The sequence below is a fragment of the Odocoileus virginianus genome, unplaced genomic scaffold (assembly GCF_023699985.2).
Source record: "Odocoileus virginianus isolate 20LAN1187 ecotype Illinois unplaced genomic scaffold, Ovbor_1.2 Unplaced_Scaffold_14, whole genome shotgun sequence".
Taxonomy (NCBI): Eukaryota; Metazoa; Chordata; class Mammalia; order Artiodactyla; family Cervidae; genus Odocoileus; species Odocoileus virginianus.
The window spans coordinates 367,247-393,296 of record NW_027224276.1 but is presented as its reverse complement, the minus strand read 5'-3'; the positions used below and the strand labels follow the sequence as shown (position 1 = coordinate 393,296).

The following is a 26,050-nucleotide window of genomic DNA, read 5'->3' as shown; positions in this document are numbered from 1 at the left end:
AATTAAAAACAAAGGAAAGAACACAAAGAGGGCACTGTGGTTGGACCATATTTGGCTCCGTTAAGAGTGCTATCACAGAGGGATGGGGGCGCTTCATGTTGCCTGAAAGATTGTGAGTCTGGTACTAAATCCTTTCATGGATATGGTGTAGTGACCATGAGTGTGGTAGTAAGTCAACATTTAGGAGGCCCAGAAGGAAGTCTTCCTGGGTGGGAACCCAGATAGGGAGATACTTAAAATAAAGGAAATACACAGCTCAATGAGGCTGAAAATGTAGACTAAGGTTATGGTCTGAAGACCTTGGTTTGGGGAGAAGTGTATAAAGAAGTCAGATAAGGTAGGCTCAGAATTATAATTAGGATACTGGTGAAAAGATGTTTTAGGGCATTCTGGGTCTTAAATGACAGTCTCTGGTTGAGGTCCAATGTGAAATGTGTGATCTGGGCTTTGGGGTTTAAAATAGGTGTTAGACATAGAAGACAGTACCAAAGGCTCAAAGATGTTTTTTGCTTCTCTGCTTATGCCTCTTTGGGTTTGTTTCTCAGCAGCTGTCTCAGAATGTCGTTTTCTAGCTTCTCTTGTTATGGCTTTCCACATCTGTATCTCTGAGAACCTGTCGGTCATCTCTGTTCTTCTCAGTCTCTTCCTCAACATATTTCTCTGTATGTGGCTCTCACAATCACCATCTTTGGATATCCATGCCTGGGTTCTAGAATCTGGTTCTTTGTCCCTTCCTTTGTGTCTGTACTGAAATTATTTCTTTTTCCAACTGAACTTTCCAACTTCCCTCTCGGAAGGCATGAACCTTTTATTATTCCTCTGATTATTATTCCTCTATTATCCTTAGTGCCCCGCACAGAGACTGGCATATAGGTCTCTCTGATATGTTTATACTTGAAGGGAGGCTTTTTCCGAGGAGTAAGGAACACATTTTCAATCTCCTGTCCCCCTCCCCTCAGCAGAGCTGCAGGCCTGACCAAAGGCCCGGGGGTGTGGTAGTGTTGCGACGCGGCTATTCGTTGTTTTTCCCTGGGTGTAAACACTCTCTCCCTGGACCTTGCCCCGGCCGGCCTTGACCCCGCGGCGGGTGACGTGAGAGGACGGCGCCCACCTGTTTGGCGGAGCGGCGGGCCGCCCGCCTCGCCGGCCCCGCCCCGCGGCTCCGCCCCGGCCAATCAGTGAGTGCGCGGCAGTCCAGCCTGCAGAGAGGCCTGAGCAAGATGGCAGCTGCAAGTCGGAGCGTGAAGGTAATCGGGTTTTCGCCGTTTTGCACCCACTGGGACGGCGCAGCCGTAGAACCAGCGGGGAGAGATCGGTGCTGGGAGAAAGCGTCACTCTTATCTAGGCCTGTTATTGCGACGGCGGGGCTCGGGAGGTGAAGGTCAACTCTCCGGGGCACGTGCATGTGGGGTGACTGGATGGCTGTCTGGGGATGAGACGCCCAGAGGGTCCCATCGTTAAGATGGGGGTCAAGTCACGGCGGTGACCGGGAGCCTCCCTCGCAGAAGCATGGAGAATGGGTGGGGGTGGTCCGCACAGTGTAGTTGTTGACCGAGCTCCTCTTCACAGGGTCTGGTTGCCTTAATAACCGGCGGAGCCTCAGGACTAGGCTTGGCCACAGCGGAGCGACTGGTGGGGCAGGGGGCCGCTGCTGTACTTTTGGACCTGCCCAACTCAGATGGGGAGGTCCAGGCCAAGAAGCTAGGGAAGAGCTGCGCCTTTGCCCCAGCCGACGTAAGTGGGGTTATCTCACCTCTCCCATGGGGTTCCTTTTCATGAGGGTGCCTGTCTATGTGGGCAATGGACCCATCTCCTTTTCCCTTTTGGTCTGAGCCGTTTTCATACGCCTCCGGATAAAGAATTGCTAAAGCTGTGATTCACAACAGGGAGGAGGGCAGGGAGGGAGGTTGCAGATTAGCCATATCAGAATCTCCTCAAGGAGATATGTAGAGTTATTGTGCCCTGTAATTTTAATATTTACAAAGTCAAAAAACTTATCATAAAATAAACTACAGAAAGTAAAGCTTGATGAAATCATATTAGCAAGTAGGGGTACCAAAAAGCTAGTTTATCTTCATATCAATAATTCTCACAACTTGTCTGATCCACAGCAATTGAGAATCTCCAGGGGTATGTAAGTTTTTCAAAAGAGGGTATAGATTTCAAAAATGTTTTGAAACACTGCTCTATAATACCTAACATTTTCACCTTTGTCTGTCTCTAGAGTTTTCTTTCTCTTGGCCTCTCCCTTGCTTACACAATTCTGTTGTCACTCAAAGACTGGATTTGCCCTGTGCCCCCCACCCCCCGCAAGATTTAGTGGTATGTGTATGATGGTAGATGAATACCTTCTCCACTTTTCCCTTTGAAGGTGACCTCAGAGAAGGATGTGCAAGCAGCCCTGACTCTAGCAAGAGAAAAGTTTGGCCGCGTGGATGTGGCAGTCAACTGTGCAGGCATTGCAGTGGCCAGCAAGACATATAACTTAAAGAAGAGCCAGGCCCATACCTTGGAGGACTTTCAGCGAGTTACCAATGTAAGGCCTTAGAGGTTCTCCAGGGGTAGTAGTAAGAAGTATCTGACTGTGAGTGTCCCCACACCCACAAAAGGCTACCTCTGCTTCAAGTCCTGTACCACCTCTCTACTGGTCCTCCAGGTGAATCTCATAGGCACCTTCAATGTGATCCGCCTGGTGGCTGGTGAGATGGGCCAGAATGAACCAGACCAGGGAGGCCAACGTGGGGTCATCATCAACACGGCCAGCGTAGCTGCCTTTGAGGGCCAGGTGTGTGAGTAGGGGCAAGGCTTGTACCTTGGTGACTTGTTGGGGGCCCTGCCCCTTATGACCTCCACTCCCTCTCCAGGTTGGACAAGCTGCATACTCTGCTTCCAAGGGGGGCATAGTGGGGATGACACTGCCCATTGCTCGGGATCTGGCTCCCATGGGTATCCGGGTGATGACCATTGCTCCAGGTAGACATATCCCCTCCCTGCCACACCTGGGATTGGGTGGGATCTGTGGGCAATTGAGCAGGGAAGGTATCTACCATCTAAACAGCAGCAGCCTTCTATCTCTGGACATAGGGAAGCACCACAAGTAGAATTATGGTGAGGAGGGACCAGGTAAATATGAAAGTGAGGGTGGGTCTCTGATTCTGGCTGTCTTATCTAGGCCTATTTGGCACCCCGCTGTTGGCCACCCTCCCAGATAAAGTGCGCAACTTCCTGGCCAGCCAGGTGCCCTTCCCCAGCCGACTTGGTGACCCTGCTGAGTATGCTCATCTGGTACAGGCCATCATCGAGAACTCATTCCTCAATGGAGAAGTCATCCGGCTGGATGGGGCCATCCGCATGCAGCCTTGAAGGGGGAAGGCAGAGAGAACAAAGGTTCCTCTGTCCCTCCCCCTCCTGGAGTGCTCTACTCCAGCTTGGAAGGAAGCCCAGTAGCCACTTTGTAACCTCTGCCTATCAGTCACCCTGTGTGCCTAATAAAGTCTCTGTTTCTCACAGAGGAGTGAGCAGCACTGTGTGCTGGGGGAGCTGGCATGGGGAATAAATGTGAATGGGTAAAGACTGACAGGGTTGGATGCTCAGAACCCATGGGTGGGGTGGGAATGGCAGTACCTTACACCTTTTGTGTCCTATTACAACATGTAACCTTGATTTTAATGAACAACTTTATTACCCAGGGTCAGAGGTGGGGTACTAGCTCAGCTCTCTCCCACTGGGAAATGGATTGGGGGGGGTGGGGTCTGCAGCATTTTTCTCTCTATTAGCTTCTGTGAGCTTGATGGTGGAGGTGGGAGAGGACGATCCTGAGCTCAGCGGCTGTTGGTGTTAAATTGCAGATGATATTGGGCTGTAGGTTGATTGGTATAGATTATTGAATTCAGATAATTCTGCCTGTGAAAGAAATGCAGAGGCTTCAGCTAATGGGCTTTCCCTCTCTCCCTGGTCCTTGCCATCCCTCCCTACCCTCCCTTAGCATTCATCCTTGCTGCCACCCCCTAGAACTCACTGGGCTTTTTGCTCCTTAGCCAGCTGCTGGTTGAAGGAGCCCAGTCCCCTCCGAAATTCAGCACACAGCTCCCTCTCCTGTTCTTCTAGCTCCATTGTTGCCTGGGCCAAGTTTATGGCCTGGCTTTCCCATTTGGCATCCAGTGTTTGTTCAGCTTGGTGCTTTGCTTCCTTTTCATGGCGTTGTGTCTCCTGTGCTTTCCTGATGGTGGCTCTCTGCTCTGGAGTCATGCCCTTCCAGCAATAGGGCAGGACCCTGTGGGGAGCCACGGGGTTTTGGGCAACCTGTGGGTTCTCAGTCAGTAGGTCACTTGTGATCTGGTTCTGGACCTCCACGAGTTTCGCCTCCTGTTGGTGCTGATGCTCACGGCGCTGCCGCTCAGCCAGCTCAGCTGCCTGGTGGGGTCCCCGAATGTGAGCGTTTGGATGCTCAACCTCAGGGAGCTCTCAGTCACAGGGGGAGGGGGAGACATGGCCCTACTCTCCCCCATTTCAGGGAGAGAAGGAAGAGATACTGCATGGCCTTTGAGTGACTTAAGGTGGCGGAAGGAGTGGAATGGGCAGGGAACTCCTCTGCCCTCTGGAAGCCCTTAGACTGAGAGACTGGGAAAGGGAGGGCAGTGTTCTGTTCTCAGGTCATCCTGAGCCTGGAGGTGGGGAAGGGGACCTCCTGCCCTAAGAGGGCCCTAGGGTGAAGGGGGAAGTCCCCAGGTGGATGAGAGGGCTGGTTTGATCGGTAGATTGGGGAGAGCCTGGTGCCCTGGATGGCTCTTATGCTGTACATACCTGGGCTTTGTTGGCATTGGCCCTGGCAGCCATCATGGCTATGCGGCAGGACTCCTCCAGCTTGGCCAGTTGGGCGGCCCGCATGTCCATAGCTAGGCGTAGCTGCTCATTGAGCATGTCTACACAAAGAAATATGGCCAGGGCACTGTCATTCAGCCATTTGTTCAGCAAGCTTTGTAAATGTATGTTTATGTATGTGCAAGCTATGTGTATGTATGTTTGGGAGTGGGGTAATGTCCTCATTGCAGGGATGTGTGGAAGCAGCTGCTCTTTGGGGCTAGGGATAATAAAAGTGACAGCCACAAGAATTTCTCAGGTACCTCACTGAAAAATGCTTCCAATGGACCTGGGTCTCAATGCCAGCTCTGTTGCTTCGGAGCTGTGTGACCTGGGGAAATTATTTCATCTCTGAGCTTCAGACTAAGGGCTAGGCTGCAGGCATAGCATGAGCAAAAGTATTGAAAGTGCTCCAGTCCAGCTACAGTGGTCTCCATGCTGTTACCAGAACATGCCAGACAATTCTGCCTTAGGGATTTGTAATAAATGTTGCTCTTGTCTCATGTTCTTTTGCTTCCTTCAGATCTTTGCTCACTTTGCTCCTCAGTGAGGCCTTCTGTCTTTCCTACCTAAAATTGCCACCTGCCTGACCCCAAAATTTATCCTCCTCCTCTGATTTGTTTTTCTCCCCAGCATTTATCACCACCCAATATACCTTACATTTTACTTAATTATTTTTGTCTATTGCCTGTCTCTCTCCTCACTACAAGGTAACCTTTGTAAAAGCAGGGACATTTGTCTGTTTTATCCACTGCCATACACTAGCACCTATGTCAGAGCCTGGTACATAGTGGATGCTTGGTAAATATCAAATAAGGAAGTGAAGAAACAGCATGATCTGTATCTTAAATTACAAGTAGTCTGCTCTTGCTGCAGCATAAAATGCAAGTGACTAGGGAACTCTACAGGGGCCAGACTAAGGACTGGAAACTTGACCCTGAAGGTGATGGCGAATATGGAAGGATTTTAAGTAAGGGGGTAACATGGTTAGATTTGCATTTTGGAAGGCTCTTTTTGGTGCCAGTAGAGAGGACAGTGAGGCTGGTGGGAGACAGTGGAGGTAGGGAAGCCCTCTTGGAGGCTATGGCAGTAGGCCGGCTGAGAGGGCTGAAACCAGGTCAGTGATGGAAAGGATGCAGGGGAAATATATGGAGGTTTCATTAGCAGAATTTGATGGATTGGATTAGGGAGTAAGGGAGAGCAAAAGACTTGGATGCTTCCCAGGGTCCTGGCTGGGATGACTCCGTGCATGATGTGGCCACCTCTGGAACTAGAGGATACAGAATGCAGAGCAGGTTGGGAGCACTGATGAATTCTCTTTAGGAAGCTGAATTGGAGGTGGTCAGCAGCCACCTGGATACCTGACTGTGCAGGTAAAGAGTCCTCAGCATAGAGATGGTGATGTGGTAGCCGAACCCAGAATGAGGGTTGAGGGCACCTGAGGCAAGTATGCAGGGTAAGGACAGCAGTGTGCCAAGGACAAAGTCTCTAGAAGGAAGAGGAATGATCGGAGAGCTATAGCAGAATATGCTGTCACAGAAACCAAGGAAGAGAGGCTTAAGAAGGAAGATATGGTAAGAGTCAAGTGTAGCAAGAAAGTCCAAGTAAAGGAGAAAAGACTGAACAGAGCCTCTTGTACCTGATAACACAAAGGACACTGATGATTTTTCTAAGAGTAGTGTCAGTGCAGGTGTGTGGGGAGAAATGAGATCTCAGGAGTTGAAGTGTGACTGGAAAGTTAGGAAGGAATGACAGCAAGTAGAGACAGATTTTTCAAAAAGTGTGGCTGTAAAGGAAAAGAGCTAGCTCATAGTATCTAGAGGAATCAGAATGGAGAGAGGCTTTTGTTTAATTCTTAAGGAGAGTTATACAGGGACTTCCCTGGTGGTCCAGTGGTTAAGAATCCTGCCAATGCAGGGGACACGGGTTCAATCCCTGGTCTGGGAAGATTCCACATGCCTCAGGGCAACTAAGCCCATGTGCCACAACTACTGAAGCCATGCACCCTAGAGCCCATGCTCCACAACAAGAAAAAGTCCTTGCGCAGCAACAAAGACCCAGCACAGCCAAAAAGAAATAAAAATTTTAAAAAGAAGGGTTTAAACCACAATGAGGTACCATTATACACCAGTCAGGATGGCTGCTATCCAAAAGTCTACAAGCAATAAATGCTGGAGAGGGTGTGGATAAAAGGGAACCCTCTTACACTGTTGGTGGGAATGCAAATTAGTACAGCCACTATGGAAAACAGTGTGGAGATTCCTTAAAAAGCTGGAAATAGATCTGCCATGTGACCCAGCAATACCACTTCTAGGCATACACACTGAGGAAACCAGATCCGAAAGAGACACGTGCACCCCAATGTTCATCGCAGCACTGTTTATAATAGCCAGGTCATGGAAGCAACCTAGATGCCCATCAGCAGACGAATGGATGAGGAAGCTGTGGTACATATACACCATGGAATATTACTCAGCCATCAAAAAGAATTCATTTGAATCAGTTCTAATGAGATGGGTGAAACTGGAACCCATTATACAGAGCGAAGTAAGCCAGAAAGATAAAGACCATTACAGTATACTAACACATATATATGGAATTTAGAAAGATGGTAACGATAACCTTATATGCAAAAAAAGAAAAAAGAGACTCAGATGTATAGAACAGACTTGTGGACTCTATGGGAGAAGGCGAGGGCGGGATGTTTCAAGAGAACAGCATCGAAACATGTATATCTAGGGTGAAATAGATCACCAGCCCAGGTTGGATGCATGAGACAAGTGCTCAGGCCTGGTGCACTGGGAAGACCCAGAGGGATGGGGTGGAGAGGGAGGTGGGAGGGGGGACCAGGATGGGGAATACATGTAAATCCATGGCTAATTCATTTCAATGTATGACAAAAACCACTGCAATGTTGTAAAGTAATTAGCCTCCAACAAATAAAAATAAATGGAAGAAAAAAATAAAAATAAAAAAATAAAAAGAAGGGTTAGACATAAGCATGTTTACAGCCTTCACAGAATATGGCCAGTAGAAAGTGTTGAGAACCTCAGGGCCAGGGCATACCTGAGGGAGCACGGCCTGCATGGGAGGTAGGCGGAATGGGGTCCAGAGCACAGGCTGAAGGCTTGGCTCTGGAGAGGCACAGGGACAGACCGCAGAGACTGGACGGCAGGGGAACGGAGGATAGGGGTGCCTGGTTTCATTTCGGTCTTCACAGCAACTCAAAGAGGAAAGGTCACCTCATGTTTCCAGATGAGGTCCAGAGGTGAAGTAAAATGCCTAAGGTTACACAGCTAGCACTTAGTAAGTTAGAATCCAGATCTCTCAAGGAATCAGCTCATGCTCCTTTCATGACGCTACACAGACTCTCCCCCAGCATTCTGCTGTTCTGTTGCCTAACTCTACCTTCTTGTACACCTGCCTGCTGTCACTAGGTAGCTGGCCCCTGGTGCTACTGCAGCTACTTTGACAAAAATCACCAAATACTCCTAGTTTCTCAATCTGATAGGTTTCTTTTCCTATCTGAACTTCTCTGAGGGCATCTGACATTATTGACGACTCCCTCTCTGAAACATCCCTTGGCCCCTGAGTCCCCATTTTCTCATGGTGACAGAGCAAGTATGGTGTAGCAATCACGAGTGCGGGCTCTGGAGCCAACCTGCCACCTGAGTTCACTTCCCCCCTCCATGACCTACTAGCTGTATGACTTTGGGCAACTTATTTAAGATCTCTGTTCTTCAGTTCTTTCAGTTTCCTCCATAGAAAATAGGGATATTACTAGTACTTGCCTTATAGGGTTGTTGAAGATGAAATGAGTTAATACATGGTAGAAAGCTAGGCACAGTGTCTGGTACATAGTAAGTACTCAATAAAGGTTAGCTCTTCCTCTTGCTACCCACTCTACCTAGAATGACCTTTTCTCATTCTCACTCTCTGCCTTGCCAAAATTGTACCCGGCTTTCTAAAATTTGGTTCCTGACAGCTGGCCTGTGCCAACCCTCTACTGTCCCTCCCTTCCCCTGTGAGAACTGACACTCCCATCTTGATGTTCGCTCTGTGTTCTCTGGACTTCCCTCATAGCTCAGTTGGTAAAGAATCCGCCTGCAATGCAGGAGACCCCGGTTCAATTCCTGGGTTGGGAAGATCCTCTGGAGAAGGGATAGGCTACCCACTCCAGTATTCTTGGACTTCCCTTGTGGCTCAGCTGGTAAAGAATCCGCCTGCAATGTGGGAGACCTGGGTTCAATCCCTGGGTTGGGAAGATCCCCTGGAGAAGGGAAAGGCTACCCACTCCAGTATTCTGGCCTAGAGAATTCCATGGACTGTATAGTCCATGGGGTTGCAAAAAGTCAGACACGACTGAGTGATGTCCTGTATATATTTCTATCACAGTACCTGTCATGGTACCTAATGCAGTGTTAAAGCATAGATATTTGCTGGTAAATAACTTGTGCATGTATTTTTTCCTTTTAGTCTAAACTGATTTTCTGGAAGTCCTGGTTGTGTGGGTTCCTGGAGGGCAGGGTACCTGTCTTGTTAATTTGGTCTTCAGTTTTTCATTCAATGATGATTTTATTGAACTCCTGACACTGGCAGGCAATGTACTAGGTAACTGGGATATAGAGGTGGAAACGAGAGACATGGTTCATCTTCAGTGAGCTGACATTTTGGGGAAGAAAGACATTCCACAAATACCTCTATGGTAAGTGGTATAACAAAACAGGGTGCTACAACAGGGGTGGTTTTAAAGATGAGTGGTATGAGTAGGTAAGAGATGGTCCTTGCCCTTACTCTAATGGAAGAGGGGAACATGGCCACAGATGTCAGAGTAATAGTAGCTACTGGTTATTGTAGCTACTATTGTACTTATGCTTGTGCTTTACTTACAGTGTCTCATGTCATTCTCACATGAGCTGTGTGGTATGGATAATTTCCTCATTTTAAAGATAAGCAAACTGAAGCACAGAGAGGAGGATTCATTTGCCCAAACTAGCTAGTAAGTGGCAGGACCATTAGGTTTGTCTTTACTCTGCTGTCTCCAGGTAATGGAGTGCCAGGCTGATCAGGGATCAATGGCTACACTGTCAGTTGATGAAGGAGGTTGGGACCTGTTCAGTCTAACCTTTCAGCATCAGCCCTTACGTGAAACTGGACCTGCCCACACAGTTCTGGTCTTCAGCTTAGGATGGCTCCCCACTAGGCCTCAGGTCACAGCCGGGAGGGCCTCGCTGCTTACCTGCACAGTTCTCATCAACACTGGCTTGCTGTTGCTCTTGTAGCTGCCTCTCCAGGCTGTATTGGAACTGCTCCTGCTGCATTCTCAGACATGCAGCCCTCTCCAGATCTTCCCCAGAGAAGCACTGCAGGCTGACTGGGCCATAGTAGGGAACACTGTCACCAACATAAGCTGGAAACTCCCTCCAGAGTTGGTTTGAATCCCAGAAGTCAAATTCACGCTTGTTATTGAGTTGCTGCCTCTGTGCTCTAAAGTTATGGAATTTCTTGACCAGCCGACGTGTCCGTTCTGCCTGTTCCTTCTCTAGCATCTGAACCACCAGATCATATTGCACCTGGTTGGTACCTGGGGGTGGTGGGTAGGGGCATGGAGAAGGCCCCACAAGAGAGACAGTCTAGTCAGCACAGCCACTGCTCCCAAAGGCCTGTCTGGTTTGTCTTACCACACCCCCCAGACGTCAGACTGCACTCCAGAGCAGAACTGCCCTGCCTTAGCCCACTCAGGTCCTTGATTTTCCCCCTTGGCTGGCCTCTGGCCTTGGACTTTTTACCGTAAGCTGCCTCCTTGCTCCGTTCTGTTGACTCCTGAAGCTTTCGTTCTTCCACCTGGTTGTTCAGGGCTTCAACATCCACCTGATCCCAAAGAAATGGGCTAAATCAAGGTAGAAGCCCAGCAGTGGGCCTCGAATGCTCTAACACAGACTGCTCAGAACTTACCTGCCTCAAAATCCTCCTATAGGATTCCCAGTATCTACTGGGTAATGTCCCACCATCTCACCATGGTTTGTAAGTCCCTCAGTGGTCTAGCCTCTGCCTCCAGCCTTTTCTCACCCTCTTCCCTTCTCCCAGCCTCAGGAGCTCTGCTTACAGTTCTCTACATATCTTACGCTGTTTCATACTGATAGCCTTTGCTCCAGCAGCTCCCTCCACTTGGAACACTCTTTCCTCCCCTTCTTACCCAAACTCCTATTCATCCCTTAAGACCAGCTGAGACTTTCCTGATCCCTCCAACAGGTGCTACTCCCATAGAACGTAAGACCCACTATCCACATTACCTTGAACTTTGCCTCTATTGATTGTCTCCTAGGCTGTGAGCTTGCTAAGGGCAGAGACTGGGCTTATTCAGCTTTGTGTCCCTATTGCCTAACCCAGTGCTTGGCACAGAACAGGCCTTGAAACGTTTGCCAACTGGATCTCAAGTCACACTACTCATCCACCCACCCAGCAATCTATTTTTTTTCTTAAACTATTGATATTTTCTCTTTATTTTGATTATAATTCATTTAAAACATTTCAAAATAATGCAAAAGGGAATACAGTTTAGTCAAGAGTAAGTGTCCTTCCCATCAGTTACCAGTGTCTTATGTAACCTTCCAGAGAGTTTTGGCATATGCATGCGATACCAAATATTCTTTATAGACTTCTTTTGGCTCCATTTACTTGTCTCTTGAAAACCAGACCACTTGGCCCGGAGTTGACTGGAGAAGAGTCACCTGTCACTGGCTCCTCTTCCCCTGCACCTCTCGGCCTCTTTCTCAGGCCCTCACCACACGTGGGGGTGGGTGCCTTTCCCTCCTTCCTTTATAACCCTGCAGTCTGCTTGAATCAGGGAGGGGCTGTGATGGGTATAGCTATGTTCCTCTCCCGGTATAAGAGTGAGGTGACCCCTGGTCCAGAGAAAGTCCCCACTGCCCACTCACCCCCCATGACTCTGGTCCGTACATTGAAGAATCGACTCTGTCGCTCCTTTTCTCGATTTCTTCTAGCTTCGATGGCTGCTACCTCCTTGGGATCTGGTGGCAGATCTACATTATACATCTGGAGCAAGGGCAAGTTGGATGGCCAGTCAGTGATAACCATCATACTTGACTATACCCCCATGCCCATTCCTTTCTCCCCACAGTATCTTACCAGCTATTGATTCCTACTGATTTTACTTCCTGACATATTTCATATGTGTGTTCTCTATCTCTGCTGTCTCAACCCTAATTCAGGCCTCACAAGCTGGTGCCAGATAATGTTCCCAGGAACCTCACTGGGCTCCCTTGTTCCAGTGTTAGGCTCTCTACTGCTTCTCTGCCTTGGCTACCAAAGTGATTTTTCTGAAAGCAAATCTGACTATGGCACACCTCAGCTTAAAACCTTTGAAAGCATCTATAAAGCAAGTGGGCTTCCCAGGTGACTCAGTGGTAAAGAATCCCCCTGCCAGTGCAGGAGATGCAGGAGGGAAGATCCCCTGCAGGAGGAAATGGCAGCCCACTCCAGTATTCTTGCCTGGAGAATCCAATGGATGGAGGAGCCTGGTGGGCTACAATGAGTTGAACATGACTGAGCATGCACGCATGGCATAAAGCAAATAGTTCCCCAATGTTTTTATTTTATGAGTCTTCATGATCTGATTCCTGCTCACCTTTCCAAGTCTCAAACTGATTTACAACATCCCTTTTGCATTACACTCTATTTAGTTTTTTCTGTTTCAGTAACCACCATTCCCCGTTTATTTTTATTACTTATGCTCTAGTCAAAGGCTTAAATTTGCCTGTATTCCTTTGTATTTTGGGAAGCCCACCCAAAGCCACGGCCAAAATCTCTTGCTAACATAAATCTGATCATGTCTTGCACCTGCTTAAAATCCTCCACTGGCTTCCCACCACACTTAGATCCAAACCCCTTACTGTGGGCTTTCAAGATCCAGTTCCTGCACACCTCTCCAGTTCATCTCATGCCTCCCTCTTCCTTGTTTACTATTCTCCAGGTACGCTGGCTTCCTATCAAGTCCTCCAACACTACAACCGTTCCCACCTCAGGGCCTTTGTACACTGCATTCCTTTGAAGCACCATTCATCAACTCCTACAGCTAGTTCCAACCTTGCTCGTTCACTGTCTAACCATTTTGTAACTAAAATATTTGATGCACACAGGGGAATTATATATAAGCCATATGTAACTTAGGAAGCATGATAAAAGAGACCCATGAACCAACTCCCTAGTTAAGAAATAGAACATGATCAATACTATTTAAGTGTCTTATGTCTGTTCTCCCTCATCCTTACCCTAAGAATAACCACTATCCAAAATGTCACCGTTCCCTTAGTAATATGCACTAATATACCCTATGTGTGTGTATGATTCCCTGAACAATATTTTAAAACATTTTGTCTTGAAACTTGATGGAGTATTACATAGTATGCATTCTTCTGCATCTTGCTTTTTTCACCCATGTTCATTTATCAATTAACAAATATTCGTGAAGTGCCTACTGACAGACAATCCCTTAAGCATTTGAGAGACATCAAGGAGCAAAAGTGACAAAAATCTGAGTCCTTGTGAAAGTTACTTTCTAGTGGGGACAGACAAGACTAGAGAGAGTACATTAAATAGTTTGTAAGATGATGATCAGTGCTTTGGGAAAAATATAGAGTAGGATAAGGGGAATTGGAAGTGCTAAGGAAATGGGGAGAGTGTTGCAATTTTAAATATGGAAGTCAGGGGAGGCATAACGGAAAGAAATACTTGAAGAAGGTGAGGGAGTTTCCTATGCAGATAACTAGGAGAGCACTGCAGGCAGAGGGAACAAGTGCAGAGGCCTTAAGGTGGACACAAGAGGCACACACACATTCAAAGGGACAGCAGGGAGGCAAGTGTGTGAATGGAGGAGTGGGAAATAACATTAGATTGGGTGGGGAGATGCAGAGCATGTAGGACTTCACAGACCATTGTAAAGGCTGCAGCTTCTACTTAGAGAAATGGGCAGCCATTGGAGGATTTTGAGCAGTGGGAGTAATGTGTCCTGTCTTTGATTTGTAAAGGATTGTTCTGGCTGCTGTGTTAAGAATAGACTGGAGGGGATGGGAAAGGAAGCTAGAGGCAGGGAGACCAGACAGGAGGCTATTGCAATTGTTCAGGCAAGAGATGATGATCACGCCAGGTTAGTAGCAGCAGATGTAGAGAGAAGTGGTCAGATTCTGGATATATTTTGAAGACAGAGCCAACAGGACTTCCTGATGGGATTGGGTGTGCTGTGAGGAAGCAGTGTTAAGAATGACTTAAAGGATTTGGGCTGGGGCAGTCAGATGCGTTGCTATCAACTAAATAGTCTGTGTGGGGAGAATAGAATAGGATGAGAATCTGGAGATTGGTTTTGGAAGTGTTGAGTTTGAGAGGTCAACACCCATTGATAGATACAGATAGTATGGAAAATTTTGTTATTTTTCAAAAAGATATGCTATTGGGAATTCCCTTGCTGTCCAGTGGTTAAGACTCTGCACTCCACTGCAGGGGGCATAGGTTTGATCCCTGGTGGGGAACTAAGATCTCACAAGGCCCCCCAAAATTTTTTTTTGCTGTTCCTCCTTACAGGATTCTATATTCTTATCATATTGCCCTCACAATTAGTCACATAATCTGCTTTGCCCTCTGGAATGTGAGAATTGACAGTGCCATTCCTAGGCAGAACTAAGAGCCATTAGTGATACCCATGTTCTCTCTTTACTGCTGTGGGACCAGCAATGTCACAGGTGAGGGCTGTCCCTTCAGCCTTGGTCCTGGAGTGAAGACAGAGCAGAGATGTAGCCAATCCACAATGGACAAGAAGCAGGAGTGAGAAACCTGTCTTTATGAGCTGCTGAGACTTAGAAACATTTTTCAAGAGTTTATTTGGGCAAAAAACATTGGGCACTGCCAAACCAGAAGTGGTTAAGAGCTTAAGGAAAGATGTTTAAGAGATGGAAAACAAGGAAATTATTTGATTGGCTATAGATGAAGTGCTTGTTTTATTTGAGAAGGCCTAGTTGACTGTGTTTGGATTGGTTGTCCTTAGGTTTTTTTCTTAATAGTTTTTAAAGGTTTCTTCCCATTTACAGTTAGTACAAAGTATTGGTTTTATTCCCCCTGATATACAATACATGGCTGAGCCTATCTTACACCCAATAGTTTGTACCTCCCACTCTCTTACCCCTATAGTACCCCTTCCCCATCACTGTTAACCACTAGTTGTAAGTCGGCTCCTTTTATATTATATTCACTGGTTTGTTGTATGTATTAGCTTCCACATACAGCCGCTGAGATTTTGAGGTTGTAACCTCAGCATAATTCAGCCCATCCTTACTGATAACAAGGAATTTAAAGCTATGAGGCAGTAAGAGATCTCTAAGGTACTCTAGGTGGATAAGAATGCCTCAGGGGACATAGGGAGAGGAGGAGCCAGCACTGGAGGCTGAGTGGCCAGTGAGGTGATGTGAAGTGTGAAAGTTGCTCAGTTGCTTCAGGCTCTACCAGGTGGAATAGATGTAAAAACTGGAGTTCCCTGTCTGACAAGCTGAGTGAAGAAAGTGCTTTTGGGAGGAGAGAGTGAGCAACTGATGATGGGTTAAATAAGATGAGGACTGAGAACTGACTGATTTGAAGGGGAGGGTTGCTTCTGACCTTGATGAGAACATTTTTGGTGGGGCCTGACTGAAGTGGGTTCAAGAGAGACTAGGACTCTGCAGCACAAACAATTCAGTTTAGTTAATTGCCAAAAAAAAAAAAAAAAGAGGAACTTGTAGATTAAGAGAGACATATATACAGCTGGAAAAGTGTCCCTAGCATATGCCTAGAAGTGGAAGTGCTGGATCATAGGGCATCAGCCTATTGAAACTTTACAAGATAATGTCGTTTTCCAAGAAGACTGTACCAATTTATACTTTCACTATAGTGTATATAAACTCTAGCTACCCCACATCCTCAGCAACACTTAATGTTACAGACTTTTTAATTTTTGCCAACTTGTGGGTATAAAGTTATAACTATCTATTTTAATTGGCATTTTCCTTATTGCTGATGAGGTTGCAACATCTTTTCATGTGTGTTTTGGGCATTTTTTCTTTCTCTTCTGTGAAGTGCCCATTCATATCTTTTGTTCATTAAAAAATGTCCTTTTCTTATTAATTTTAGGACTTTCTTATGTATTCTGCACACCAATCATTTCTTAGCTTACCTGTGGCAAACATCTTCAATTTGTGCCTTGTGTTTTCACTTTGTTATTATTTTATAATAATTTATGTTAATGCTGATACATACAAAGGAAAATGGTTAACACATATGTTATGAAGTACAACAAAATGAACACCTGCAAACCCTCCACAGAACCCAGATTGATACTTTAGAAGCTTTTTGTGTGCACTTATCATCTTATCACTTTATGTTATAATTTGGAGGAATTTGAATGCAGTCAAATTTACCAATCTTTTCCTTTAAGTTCAGAAGTTTTTATCATTTAAGAAATCCCCTGAGGTGATAAAGATATTCTTCTATATATCCTAAAATTTCTAAAGTTTTGCTTTTCTCATTTAAGTTTTTAATCTATTTGGGAATTGCATTTTGTATATGGTGTGAGAAGTATGGATCCAATTTGATTTTCTCTCCAAAAAGCTACATCTCATCTTCTTAAATGGAAGTTGTTGTTTAGTTGCTAGGATCTGTCCGGCTGTTTTGCCACCCCAAGGTGTAGCCCGCCAGGCTCTTCCATTCATGGGATTTCTAGTTCCTGTCCATTATGAGATTGCTGTCCTTTGGTCATTTTATCCCCTCAGCCTGATCACACCAGTATCTCCCAACTGAACTTCATTTACTCGATTGCATCAGCCAGGCTTTCTCACTTTTCTGGACTTAAGACTCTTCCCAGCCTCCAGACATCGTTTAAAAAATAGTTACAGGAATGGCTGTAGCAGCCACCAGACCTTTTCCATGTCTAAGTCTAAGCACTGACGCCAGCTTGCTTATATTCCATCTGTCACCACAATATAAGGTCAAACTGAAGGGGAAGATGACACAGACAGCTTCTTGAACTGCTAACGTCATGGCTTAGTAAAGAGCAGGTAATAAGGTAATGGGGTATGATGGGATGGAGCAGAGGGATAGAAAAGATGGAAAACAGGGGAAAGGGACAGAAAGGTCAGGGGCAGAGGGGGAAAAGAGGAAGGAGGGCAACAGGACGGTTGATAGGGTGGAGGACAGAGCAGAGAAAGGGAAGGGAAGCAAGGGACTGGGCAGAGGGGGGAATGGAGAGAAGGGAATGGGATGGGAGTGAGGCATGAAAAGACAGAGATGAAGAGGGGGAAGGGAAGAAGGATAAGAGGTGGAGAGCACAGGCTTAGGGACCCTGACTCCCAGGGGTTCACACAAAATACCTTTCTCATCAAGGAGTCCCAACTGTGAAGCTCCCAGGTTAGGTCCAAGACTATAGCGGCAGTCTCTGAACTCTGCTTGGAGAAAAAGGAGGGAGGCGGGGGGCGGGGGTGGAGTGGGGTAGGGGTAGTACCTCTGGCCACAGTTTTCCCCAGCCCGCATCCCCGTCGTTCCAGAGTTCCCTCGTCTCCATTCACACCCCATCCCCCTTAACACCCTATCCCATGTATAACTCCACCCCACTCCAATTCCAACCTACTCTACCCTCAGCAAGATTTGAGCTCCTCTAACTCGGAATCCTCCTGCTGGCCCCTCCTTCCTCCCCTCCCTGGGGTCTTTCCAATTCCCGACCCTAGTCTGAATCTTTCCGCCGGCCAGGCAAAAGCCGCAGCCGAGCTCCCACCTTCCTCTTGCCCTGGAGGGCAGAACCCTCCTGTGACTTCTGACTTGTCTCAGCAAGGGTTGGCCTCGTCAGCCAGCTTTCCGGGATCCCCAAAGCTGCAGACACCTCACTGCACTGCTTGCCTCCTCAACTGCGAGGTCGCCAGTAGCGGCGGTTTGCATTGCCAAGCAACAAGCAAAGGGGGCGGGGCCAGAACGCCAGTCGTATCCTCGCGCCTTGGCAACCGATCCACAAAACCGCCACATCAGTCCGAATGCCCCGCCCCTTGGTTCCCGCCCGCGCCGGAAGTCGAAAATCCCGTTAGGCCTGGACTTGTTCTCGCGAGGTTTACTGTCCGCCCGGCCTGCACTGCGGTGTTTCCCGCGCGGGCTATCCCAGTTGGCGGGCGAACGGCGCGGCCTTTCTTAGCGCCGGCGGCGCTGCCGCAGTCATGGGGTTCCTGAAGCTGATTGAGATCGAGAACTTTAAATCGTACAAGGGTCGGCAGATTATCGGACCATTTCAGAGGTTCACCGCCATCATTGGACCCAATGGCTCTGGTGAGATAAGCCCGGCTGCGGCCCTGCGCAAGTCCCAGCCTGGACCCCCTATCCGGCAGCAGAGTAGTACAACCCAGCCTTTGCAACCTGAAATGTCGCGAACCCTAGCAGGTTCCTTGCCCTTCTAAGGGGTTCGATCCGGGCCCGCTTTTCCCGCTCGGGTGCTCTGATTCGAACCTCTTCCCCAGGTGTCAGTTGCCCTCTCTTTGCGTGACCTCCGTCCCGACCTGAGTGGTACGGGCCGAGCTGTACGTTACCCCGCCCACTGCCCCCTTCCTCCAGAAGTGGCGCGTCCGGAGCAGGCTTCCAGTCGTGGGCCACGCATTTCCTTGCCGGCGCACCTGCATCCGGCCCCCACACATTGTTTGTACCACCAGGAAGATGCGGGGCCGCTCCTGGCCTCTGGGCCAAATGGTATACTTCTGCTTCATCCCAGCGCCTCCTCCCGCCTGGCGCTGGGACACTCCAATTCCTTTTTTTAATTTTTCCCTTCCGTGTTTTGAAAACTCTTCTCTGGAGGCGGCACTTTTGAATTTCGAACTCCGTGCTCCAGTCTCGGTAGTGCTTGGGGTCTGAACCCCCCGCCCCATCCTCAACTGAGAAGTGGGGATGCCTCGAATTCGCCCCTTTCCTACCACTGAAACCGTCGGAAGTCAGAACTTTTTAGCTTGTCAAATTTATTGAATGTTTACTGCTTTATAAGGATTTATTCAATTAAGGTGCTGTGGAAACAGCGGAGAATAGACTAAGCCATGCTTTCAGAGAACTTATATTTCTAGGGGAAAGACGATAATAAAGGAGAAAGTAAAGTTATTTTTCGGCTGTGATAAGTGCTGTGCAGGAAATTAGATTGATGTAATAAAGTGATGATATGATAAGTGACTCGAATGGCTCTTTAGGAAGAGTGGTCATTTAGTTAACTACTGTATTGTACATTTCAAAATTGCTAAGAGTAGATCTTAAAAAAGTCACAAAAAATATTAACTGTGAGGTGATGGATGTTAACTTACTGGGGCAGCCATTTTTCAATATATACAAATACGAAATCATATTGTACACCTGAAACTAATACAGTGTTGTATGTCAGTTCAGTTCAGTTCAGTCGCTCAGTCGTTGACTCTGCAACCCCATGGACTGTAGCATGCCAGGCTTACCTGTCCATCACCAGCTCCCTGAACTTGCTCAAACTCATGTCTGTCAAGTCGGTGATGCCATCCAACCATCTTATCCTCTGTCGTCCTCTTTTCCTGCCTTCAATCTTTCCCAGCATCAAGGTCTTTTCCAGTGAGTCAGTTCTTCGCATCAGGTGGCCAAAGTATTGGAGTTTCAGCTTCAGCATCAGTCCTTCCAATGAATATTCAGGACTGATTTCCTTTAGGATTGACTGGTTTGATCTCCTTGCAGTCCAAGGGACTCTCAAGAGTCTTCTCCAGCACCACAGTTCAAAAGCATCAATTCTTCAGTGCTCAGCTTTCTTTATGGTCCAGTTCTCACATCCATACACTGACTACTGTGATTTTGGAGCCCCCCAAAATAAAGTCTGTCACTGTTTCCATTGTTTCCCCATCTATTTGCCATGAAGTGATGGGACCGGATGCCATGATCTTCGTTTTTTGAATGTTGAGTTTTAAGCCAGCTTTTTCACTCTCCTCTTTCACTTTCATCAAGAGGCTCTTTAGTTCTTTGTTTTCTGCCATGAAGGTGGTGTCATCTGTGTATCTAAGGTTATTGATATGTCTCCTAGCAGTCTTGATTCTAGCTTGTGCTTCATCCAGACTGGTGTTTTGCATGATGTACTCTGCATATAAGTTAAATAAGCATGGTGACAATACACAGCCTTGACATACTCCTTTCCCAATTTGGAACCAGTCCGTTGTTCCATGTCCGGTTCTGTTGCTTCTTGACCTGCATACAGGTTTCTCAGGAGGCAGTTAAGGTGGTCTGGTATTCCTATCTCTTGAAGAATTTTCCAGTTTGTTGTGATTCACACAGTCAAAGACTTTGGCATAGTCAATGAAGCAGAAGTAGATATTTTTCTGGAATTCTCTTGCTTTTTCTATGATCCAACAGATGTTGGCAATTTGATCTCTGGTTCTTCTGCCTTTTCTAAATCCAGCTTGAACATCTGGAAGTTCTCAGTTCATGTACTGTTGAAGCCTAGCTTGGAGAATTTTGAGCATTACTTTGCTAGCATGTGAAATGAGTGCAATTGTGCAGTAGTTTGAACATTCTTTGGCATTGCCTTTCTTTGGGATTGGAATGAAAGCTGACCTTTTCCAGTCCTGTGGCCACTGCTGAGTTTTCCAAATTTGCTGGCATATTGAGTGCAACACTTTAACAGCATCATCTTTTAGGATTTGAAATAGCTCAACTGTTATATCTTGTTAAAACTGGGGGGGGGGAAGGAAAAAGGAAGAAAGGGTAGTCAGGTAAAATCTCTATTTCATATCTAAATTCCCTGTCTCTAAATCATACACCAAGGATTCTTCTGTCTGCCCAAATTAACTATCTATTTGGAATCCTGCTGTGTTCCTTCACCTCAGAGGTGTTCTAGCTAAATCACTTCCTAGCCTGAGGGACTGCCCTTGCTGAAGTAGCTCTAACTGATGAGCTTCCCTGGAGACTTGCCTAGATTTCGCTCTCAATTAAGCAGGGTTTCTCTATAGCAGCACTATTGACATTTCCAGTGAGATAATTCTTTGCTCTGGAGTCCATCCTGTGCATTGTAGGGTATTTAGTGGCTTCCTTAGCTTTTACCCACTAGGTGACAGTAGCACCACCCCCCGTGACTCAGGTGTGACAATCAAAAATGTCTCTAGAAAAAAAAAAAAAAAATGTCTCTAGACATTACCAGGTGTCCCCTGGGGGGAGAGGCAAAACCACTCCACTTCCCCCCATCTTCTTGGATGGCTAATACTTGGGGTTCCGTTGCAGTTTCTTAGGGTTTTGGTGTGGTGGTCTCTGTGGAAAGAGCCGGGATGCACCTCTTGGCATTCAGTCCCTTCAACATGGGTAAATTTGTATGCGCAAGTGTTCCCAAAAAACCCCTTGGTCTGACTGGCCCTCCCTTACCTGTTCTTTAGTGTGCAACTCACAAGACTTGCCTTGATTCCCTTCAGTGAATTTCTGCTCTAGACACCTGGTACATGTTAACTTTTATTCTCTCTTGAATTCATGGTATATATTTTGGTATTTTCATCATTGGCCTGTGGAGTTCCCCAAGAACATTCCTTGAAACATTTTATCATTGTTCAGATCATAATGCATGTTATAAAAATGTTTACAATATTGAATGGTTGCAGGTAGGGAGGCCTTTGATTGTGTGATGTTCTTGTCATCCTTGGAGAGCATGGGAAAAGCCCAAAGGTTGGAAATGGGTTGCCTAAAAGACTGACTCCTCATCTGCATGTTCTGCTAGTCCTGCTGTGATGAGGGAAACCAAGCTAAGAGTCCAGACCTGGTTTGGATAGGATAGGATTGCCATTTATTGAGCCCCCACTATGTGACAAGTACTTTACTTTTTGGGACATTTTACATTTAAATTCTCACAGTGACCCTAGGAGGGAGGTACCGTCATCTTTGTTTTATAGATGAGAATACTGAGGCACAACAGGTTGTGATCACCTGCACACTTAATTCTCAGAGCCAGGATCACAACCTGTGCCTGATACACCTGTGCTGCTGCCACTCCCACAGAGAACTATGTGCTTACCCATTGAGTCATCTTTTTAAGATTTTCCAGGTGAGGGAAAGGAAAGTCAGCTAAATGTTAGTTGCTCAGTCCTGTCTGACTCTTTGCGACCCCATGGACTGTAGTCCGCCAGGCTCCTCTGTCCATGGACTTTTCAGGCAAGAATACTGGAGTAGATTGCCATTCCCTTTTCCAGGGGATCTTCCCAACCCAGGGATCAAACCCGGGTCTCCTGCATTGCAGACAGATTCTTTACTAACTCTGCCACCAGGGAGGCTGAGTAATCCCTTATGTTCTGGAATGGTCCTCCCCAGAAGACATTGACTTTTTAAAAAGAGTTGTCTTGTAGAACATTCCACATTCTGTGTTTGCCTTAAGGTTTCCTCATGCTGTCATGTACCATGTTTCTCTAGATGATCTATTTCTTATAAACTGGGGGGCGTAGGTCTAAAGGGCTGTTTAGATTGAGGTTGAATATTTTTGGAAACATTTCATAGTGATGCTGTGTACTTCATGTATCACTATAAAGACATGCCTTTTTAAAAATGTTAAAATACACATAACGTAAAATTTCATCTTCACCGTTTCTGAGTGTGCAATTCACTAGTATTAAATATATTCATTTTTGTGCAACCAGTCTTCTGAACTTTTTCATCTTGCAAAGGACTATACTTGTCAAACAACAGCTCTGCATTTTCCTCCTTCCCTCATCCCCTGTGGTTTTTTGTTTGTTTGTTTGTTTGTTTGTTTGTTTGTTTGTTTTTAAACTTGGTTGAGATCAAACTATGTTGAGTTTTTTTATCATGCTTGTTTCTCCTGTTTGTGGGCATCTTCCCATGTCATCAAAGGTTGTAGAGGACTTCCCTGGCAGTCCAGTGGTTAGGACCCTGCACTTCAATGCAGGGAATGTGGGTTCAATTCCTGGTTGGGGAACCAAGATCCTACATGCCTTGCAGTAAGGCCAAAAAAAATTTTGTAGAATGATCTATTTTGTGAATATATTATTTCCTTAAATGGGGCTCTAGTTTTTGGCTATTGTAAGTAATAGCTTCAAAGGAGCTATTTTTCTAAACCTTTGAGCCAGGGCTTTGGTCAGGCCCAGTCTTTACAGGGGCAAAACAGTATTTTGTTCTCCTGACAGTCTAAGAGAGGACAATTCTGTTCTCAGTGTTTCTTTTATTCCTTTTCCCCTCCCCTTATTTCCCCTCCTCTACTTTGTCATGTCCTCCTTTAGGTAAGTCAAATCTCATGGATGCCATCAGCTTTGTGTTGGGTGAGAAAACCAGCAACCTGCGGGTAAAGACCCTAAGGGACCTGATCCACGGAGCTCCTGTGGGCAAACCAGCAGCCAACCGAGCCTTTGTCAGCATGGTTTACTCTGAAGAGGGTGCTGAGGACCGCACATTTGCCCGTGTCATTGTAGGTGGGTGAGGCTGCCCAGAAGGTTCTCCTTGGGGTGGCTAGACTAGTTTGTTGGGTACGAGGGAGGCCTGACCCTTGGCTAACTGATGCATTGTCTTGTAGGAGGTTCCTCTGAGTACAAGATCAACAACAAAGTGGTCCAGCTACATGAGTACAGTGAGGAATTAGAGAAGTTGGGCATTCTTATCAAAGCTCGTAACTTCCTCGTCTTCCAGGTGGCCTTTTCTTTTTTTTTTTTGACTGTGTTGGATGATTGTTGCTGTTTGGGCTTTTCCTTGTTGGGCAAGCTGGACCTGCTGTGTGTGTGTGCCTGTCTGGTGTGCAGGCTTCTCATTGTGGTGGCTTCTCTTTAGGTGGGCACTTTTAACAGTTGTTGGCTATCTACTTTTTTTCCTATCCCCACTGGACTTGCTCCATCTCTGGCTTCACCACCTCTCTCTGAACTAATGTAGCAGCTTCCTCACTGGGCTTCCTGACTCCAGTCTGACCCCCTCCTGTTCATCCCCTAAGATTCATCTTATGAGAGCACAAATATTCCTTCCTCTTAAAACATTTCAGTGATTTCTCATTGCCGTTTGATGGCAGTTCTCAAATTGTAGTCGCCAGATTGGCATCAACTGGGGACATGTTAGAATTGCACATTCTCAGGCCCTACCCCAGACCGATAGGGGCAGAGACTGTGGGGTGAGGCCCAGCAGTTTGTGGTTTTCCAAGAGCTCCAGGTTATTATGATGCACACTAAAATTTGAGAACTGTTGCCTTAGCATGAAATCCAACTCCTGTCATTCATGAAACAGCCCTGCTTTGGCTCTTGCTCACCTCACTACCCTCATCTGCCAATATTCTTCTAGCCCTGCACTCCAGCCTCATTAAACTTTTTACAGTTCCCCAAATTTGCCTGCTTTCTTTGGCCTGCAGACGTTGCAATGCTAATTTTCCTCTATGTGGAATAACCTCGTCTCTCTTACTTTTTTGTTTAGTTTTTTCCCCATCTTCCAGACACAGTTGTCACCTTTGGGAAACCTTCCCACATAGATACTCCTACTGGTCATCTACCCTCAAGCTTCATTTAGTTCTTTTTATGTGCTCCTGCTGTCACTGCACATAATACATGGTGTTGTCTCTGCTTCTATTTCTTCTGTTCCCCATGTACCTTAAAAGACAGGGGATGTCCTCAAAGCTCAGTGGTGAAATGTGGCACCCAGTGTGGGGAAGGGATAAGTGAACATTTTCTGAATGATGGAGTGGGTAGGGGAACTGAACTGAGTAGGATCTAAGTGGGAGAGTGTTTTGACCTTTACTAGGGTGCTGTGGAATCTATTGCCATGAAGAACCCCAAAGAGAGGACAGCTCTTTTTGAAGAGATCAGTCGCTCTGGGGAGCTGGCCCAGGAATATGACAAGCGAAAAAAGGAAATGGTAAAAGCTGAAGAGGACACACAGTTTAATTACCATCGCAAAAAAAACATTGCAGCTGAACGCAAGGAGGCCAAACAAGAAAAAGAAGAGGTAGGTGGCCAGGTTGCCTCTGGGATCTGAGAGGCCAGGATGAAGCCAGTGCCTCACTGATGCACCCCTGCCTCCACACCCCTATTTGCATAGGCTGACCGCTACCAGCGCCTGAAGGATGAGGTGGTGCGAGCTCAGGTACAGTTGCAGCTTTTCAAACTTTATCATAATGAAGTGGAAATTGAGAAGCTCAACAAAGAACTGGCCTCTAAGAACAAGGAGATAGAGAAGGACAAGAAGCGGATGGACAAGGTAGAGGATGAGCTGAAGGAGAAGAAGAAGGAGCTGGGCAAAATGATGCGGGAACAACAGCAGATTGAGAAGGAGATCAAGTAAGTGGCGGGACTGAGCCTGCGACTTGTGGAAAGCATCTTCCCCTTGACTTGGCTTTGGCTAGAATTAGGCATATTTCTTGACTTGCATGTTAGACAAATAGAGTATTTAAGTACTCAGACTCCATGTAGATAGGTACTCAGAAGAGGAGAACTTGAAAAGGGTGGTGGCTTTGCCAAGAAGAAGTGATGGGAAGCCACTCGTGACTGATAGTCCCTTCCTAGAAGAGGAAAAGTGGAGCTTGAAGGTCAAAGAACAGAAATTTGAAAAGGTTAGATCAGATGGGGAACAGTTACGTGAACACAGGGTACTCTTGGGAGTTGTTACCAAGAGGTCTGGCCTGGCTAGGGTTGAGGCAGGGGTGGTAGCTTTACCTTCTAGAGTGGCTGGAATGCCAGGCTGCAGCCATCACAGGATCTGTGGGGCATTGGCCCTGTTCTTTTAGGCACTTCCTTGAGGCTTGGAAGGGAAGTGCCTAATCCCCCTTTGGATTAAAAAGCCTTGGAACCCTCCCTTCTCCCACTGAGCTAATTGGTTCCCCCTCCCCTCTGGTGAAAGGGAGAAGGACTCAGAGCTGAACCAGAAGCGGCCTCAGTACATCAAGGCCAAGGAAAATACTTCCCACAAAATCAAGAAGCTGGAAGCAGCCAAAAAGTCACTACAGAATGCTCAGAAGCATTATAAGAAGCGTAAAGGTGACATGGATGAGCTGGAAAAGGAGATGCTGTCAGTGGAGAAAGCTCGGCAGGAATTTGAGGAACGGATGGAAGAGGAAAGTCAGAGTCAGGGCAGAGATTTGACCTTGGAGGAGAATCAGGTAAGCTCTGAGGGGTGGAGGGATGGGCAAATAGATTGCTAGGCTGTCAAGACTGATTTGGTCATCCCTGTC

At 46.7% G+C, this 26,050-nt stretch overlaps 3 protein-coding genes across 8 annotated transcripts in view; 2 read left to right on the top strand and 1 right to left on the bottom strand.

The window, feature by feature from the left end:
* Window positions 1–1,141: 1,141 nt before the first annotated feature.
* HSD17B10 (hydroxysteroid 17-beta dehydrogenase 10) lies at window positions 1,142–3,509 on the top strand. The gene is made up of 6 exons (XM_020877661.2): window positions 1,142–1,247; window positions 1,570–1,734; window positions 2,372–2,536; window positions 2,657–2,785; window positions 2,865–2,973; window positions 3,173–3,509. The coding sequence occupies exons 1-6, from the start codon at window positions 1,221–1,223 to the stop codon at window positions 3,361–3,363; spliced, it is 786 nt and encodes a 261-aa protein (XP_020733320.1). The 5' UTR covers window positions 1,142–1,220; the 3' UTR covers window positions 3,364–3,509.
* A 150-nt stretch (window positions 3,510–3,659) lies between these two features.
* RIBC1 (RIB43A domain with coiled-coils 1) lies at window positions 3,660–17,982 on the bottom strand. 3 transcript variants are annotated; one of them, XM_020877657.2, is made up of 8 exons: window positions 17,669–17,982; window positions 17,268–17,339; window positions 11,821–11,916; window positions 10,650–10,731; window positions 10,100–10,444; window positions 4,804–4,922; window positions 4,019–4,413; window positions 3,660–3,903 (listed from the first exon to the last, which is right to left on the bottom strand). In XM_020877657.2, the coding sequence occupies exons 2-8, from the start codon at window positions 17,274–17,276 to the stop codon at window positions 3,822–3,824; spliced, it is 1,128 nt and encodes a 375-aa protein (XP_020733316.2). In that variant the 5' UTR covers window positions 17,277–17,339; window positions 17,669–17,982; the 3' UTR covers window positions 3,660–3,821. The 3 variants fall into 3 exon arrangements, with proteins under 3 accessions (XP_020733316.2, XP_020733317.2, XP_070318894.1); XM_020877658.2 differs by lacking the exons at window positions 17,268–17,339; window positions 17,669–17,982 and having other exon boundaries at window positions 11,799–11,910; XM_070462793.1 differs by lacking the exons at window positions 11,821–11,916; window positions 17,268–17,339; window positions 17,669–17,982 and adding an exon at window positions 10,816–11,791.
* Window positions 17,983–18,007: 25 nt separating this feature from the next.
* The window catches only part of SMC1A (structural maintenance of chromosomes 1A), a 45,702-nt gene continuing 37,659 nt past the window's right edge, over window positions 18,008–26,050 (top strand). For 3 of the 4 annotated variants that reach the window (XM_070462791.1, XM_020877646.2, XM_020877647.2), the window contains exons 1-6: window positions 18,008–18,207; window positions 23,133–23,321; window positions 23,423–23,535; window positions 24,625–24,828; window positions 24,922–25,160; window positions 25,720–25,978. In XM_070462791.1, coding sequence (XP_070318892.1) covers window positions 18,099–18,207; window positions 23,133–23,321; window positions 23,423–23,535; window positions 24,625–24,828; window positions 24,922–25,160; window positions 25,720–25,978 — 1,113 coding nt within the window. In that variant the 5' untranslated portion in view covers window positions 18,008–18,098. The remainder of the gene's footprint in view (window positions 18,208–23,132; window positions 23,322–23,422; window positions 23,536–24,624; window positions 24,829–24,921; window positions 25,161–25,719; window positions 25,979–26,050) is intronic. The other variant, XM_070462792.1, reaches the window with a different exon arrangement.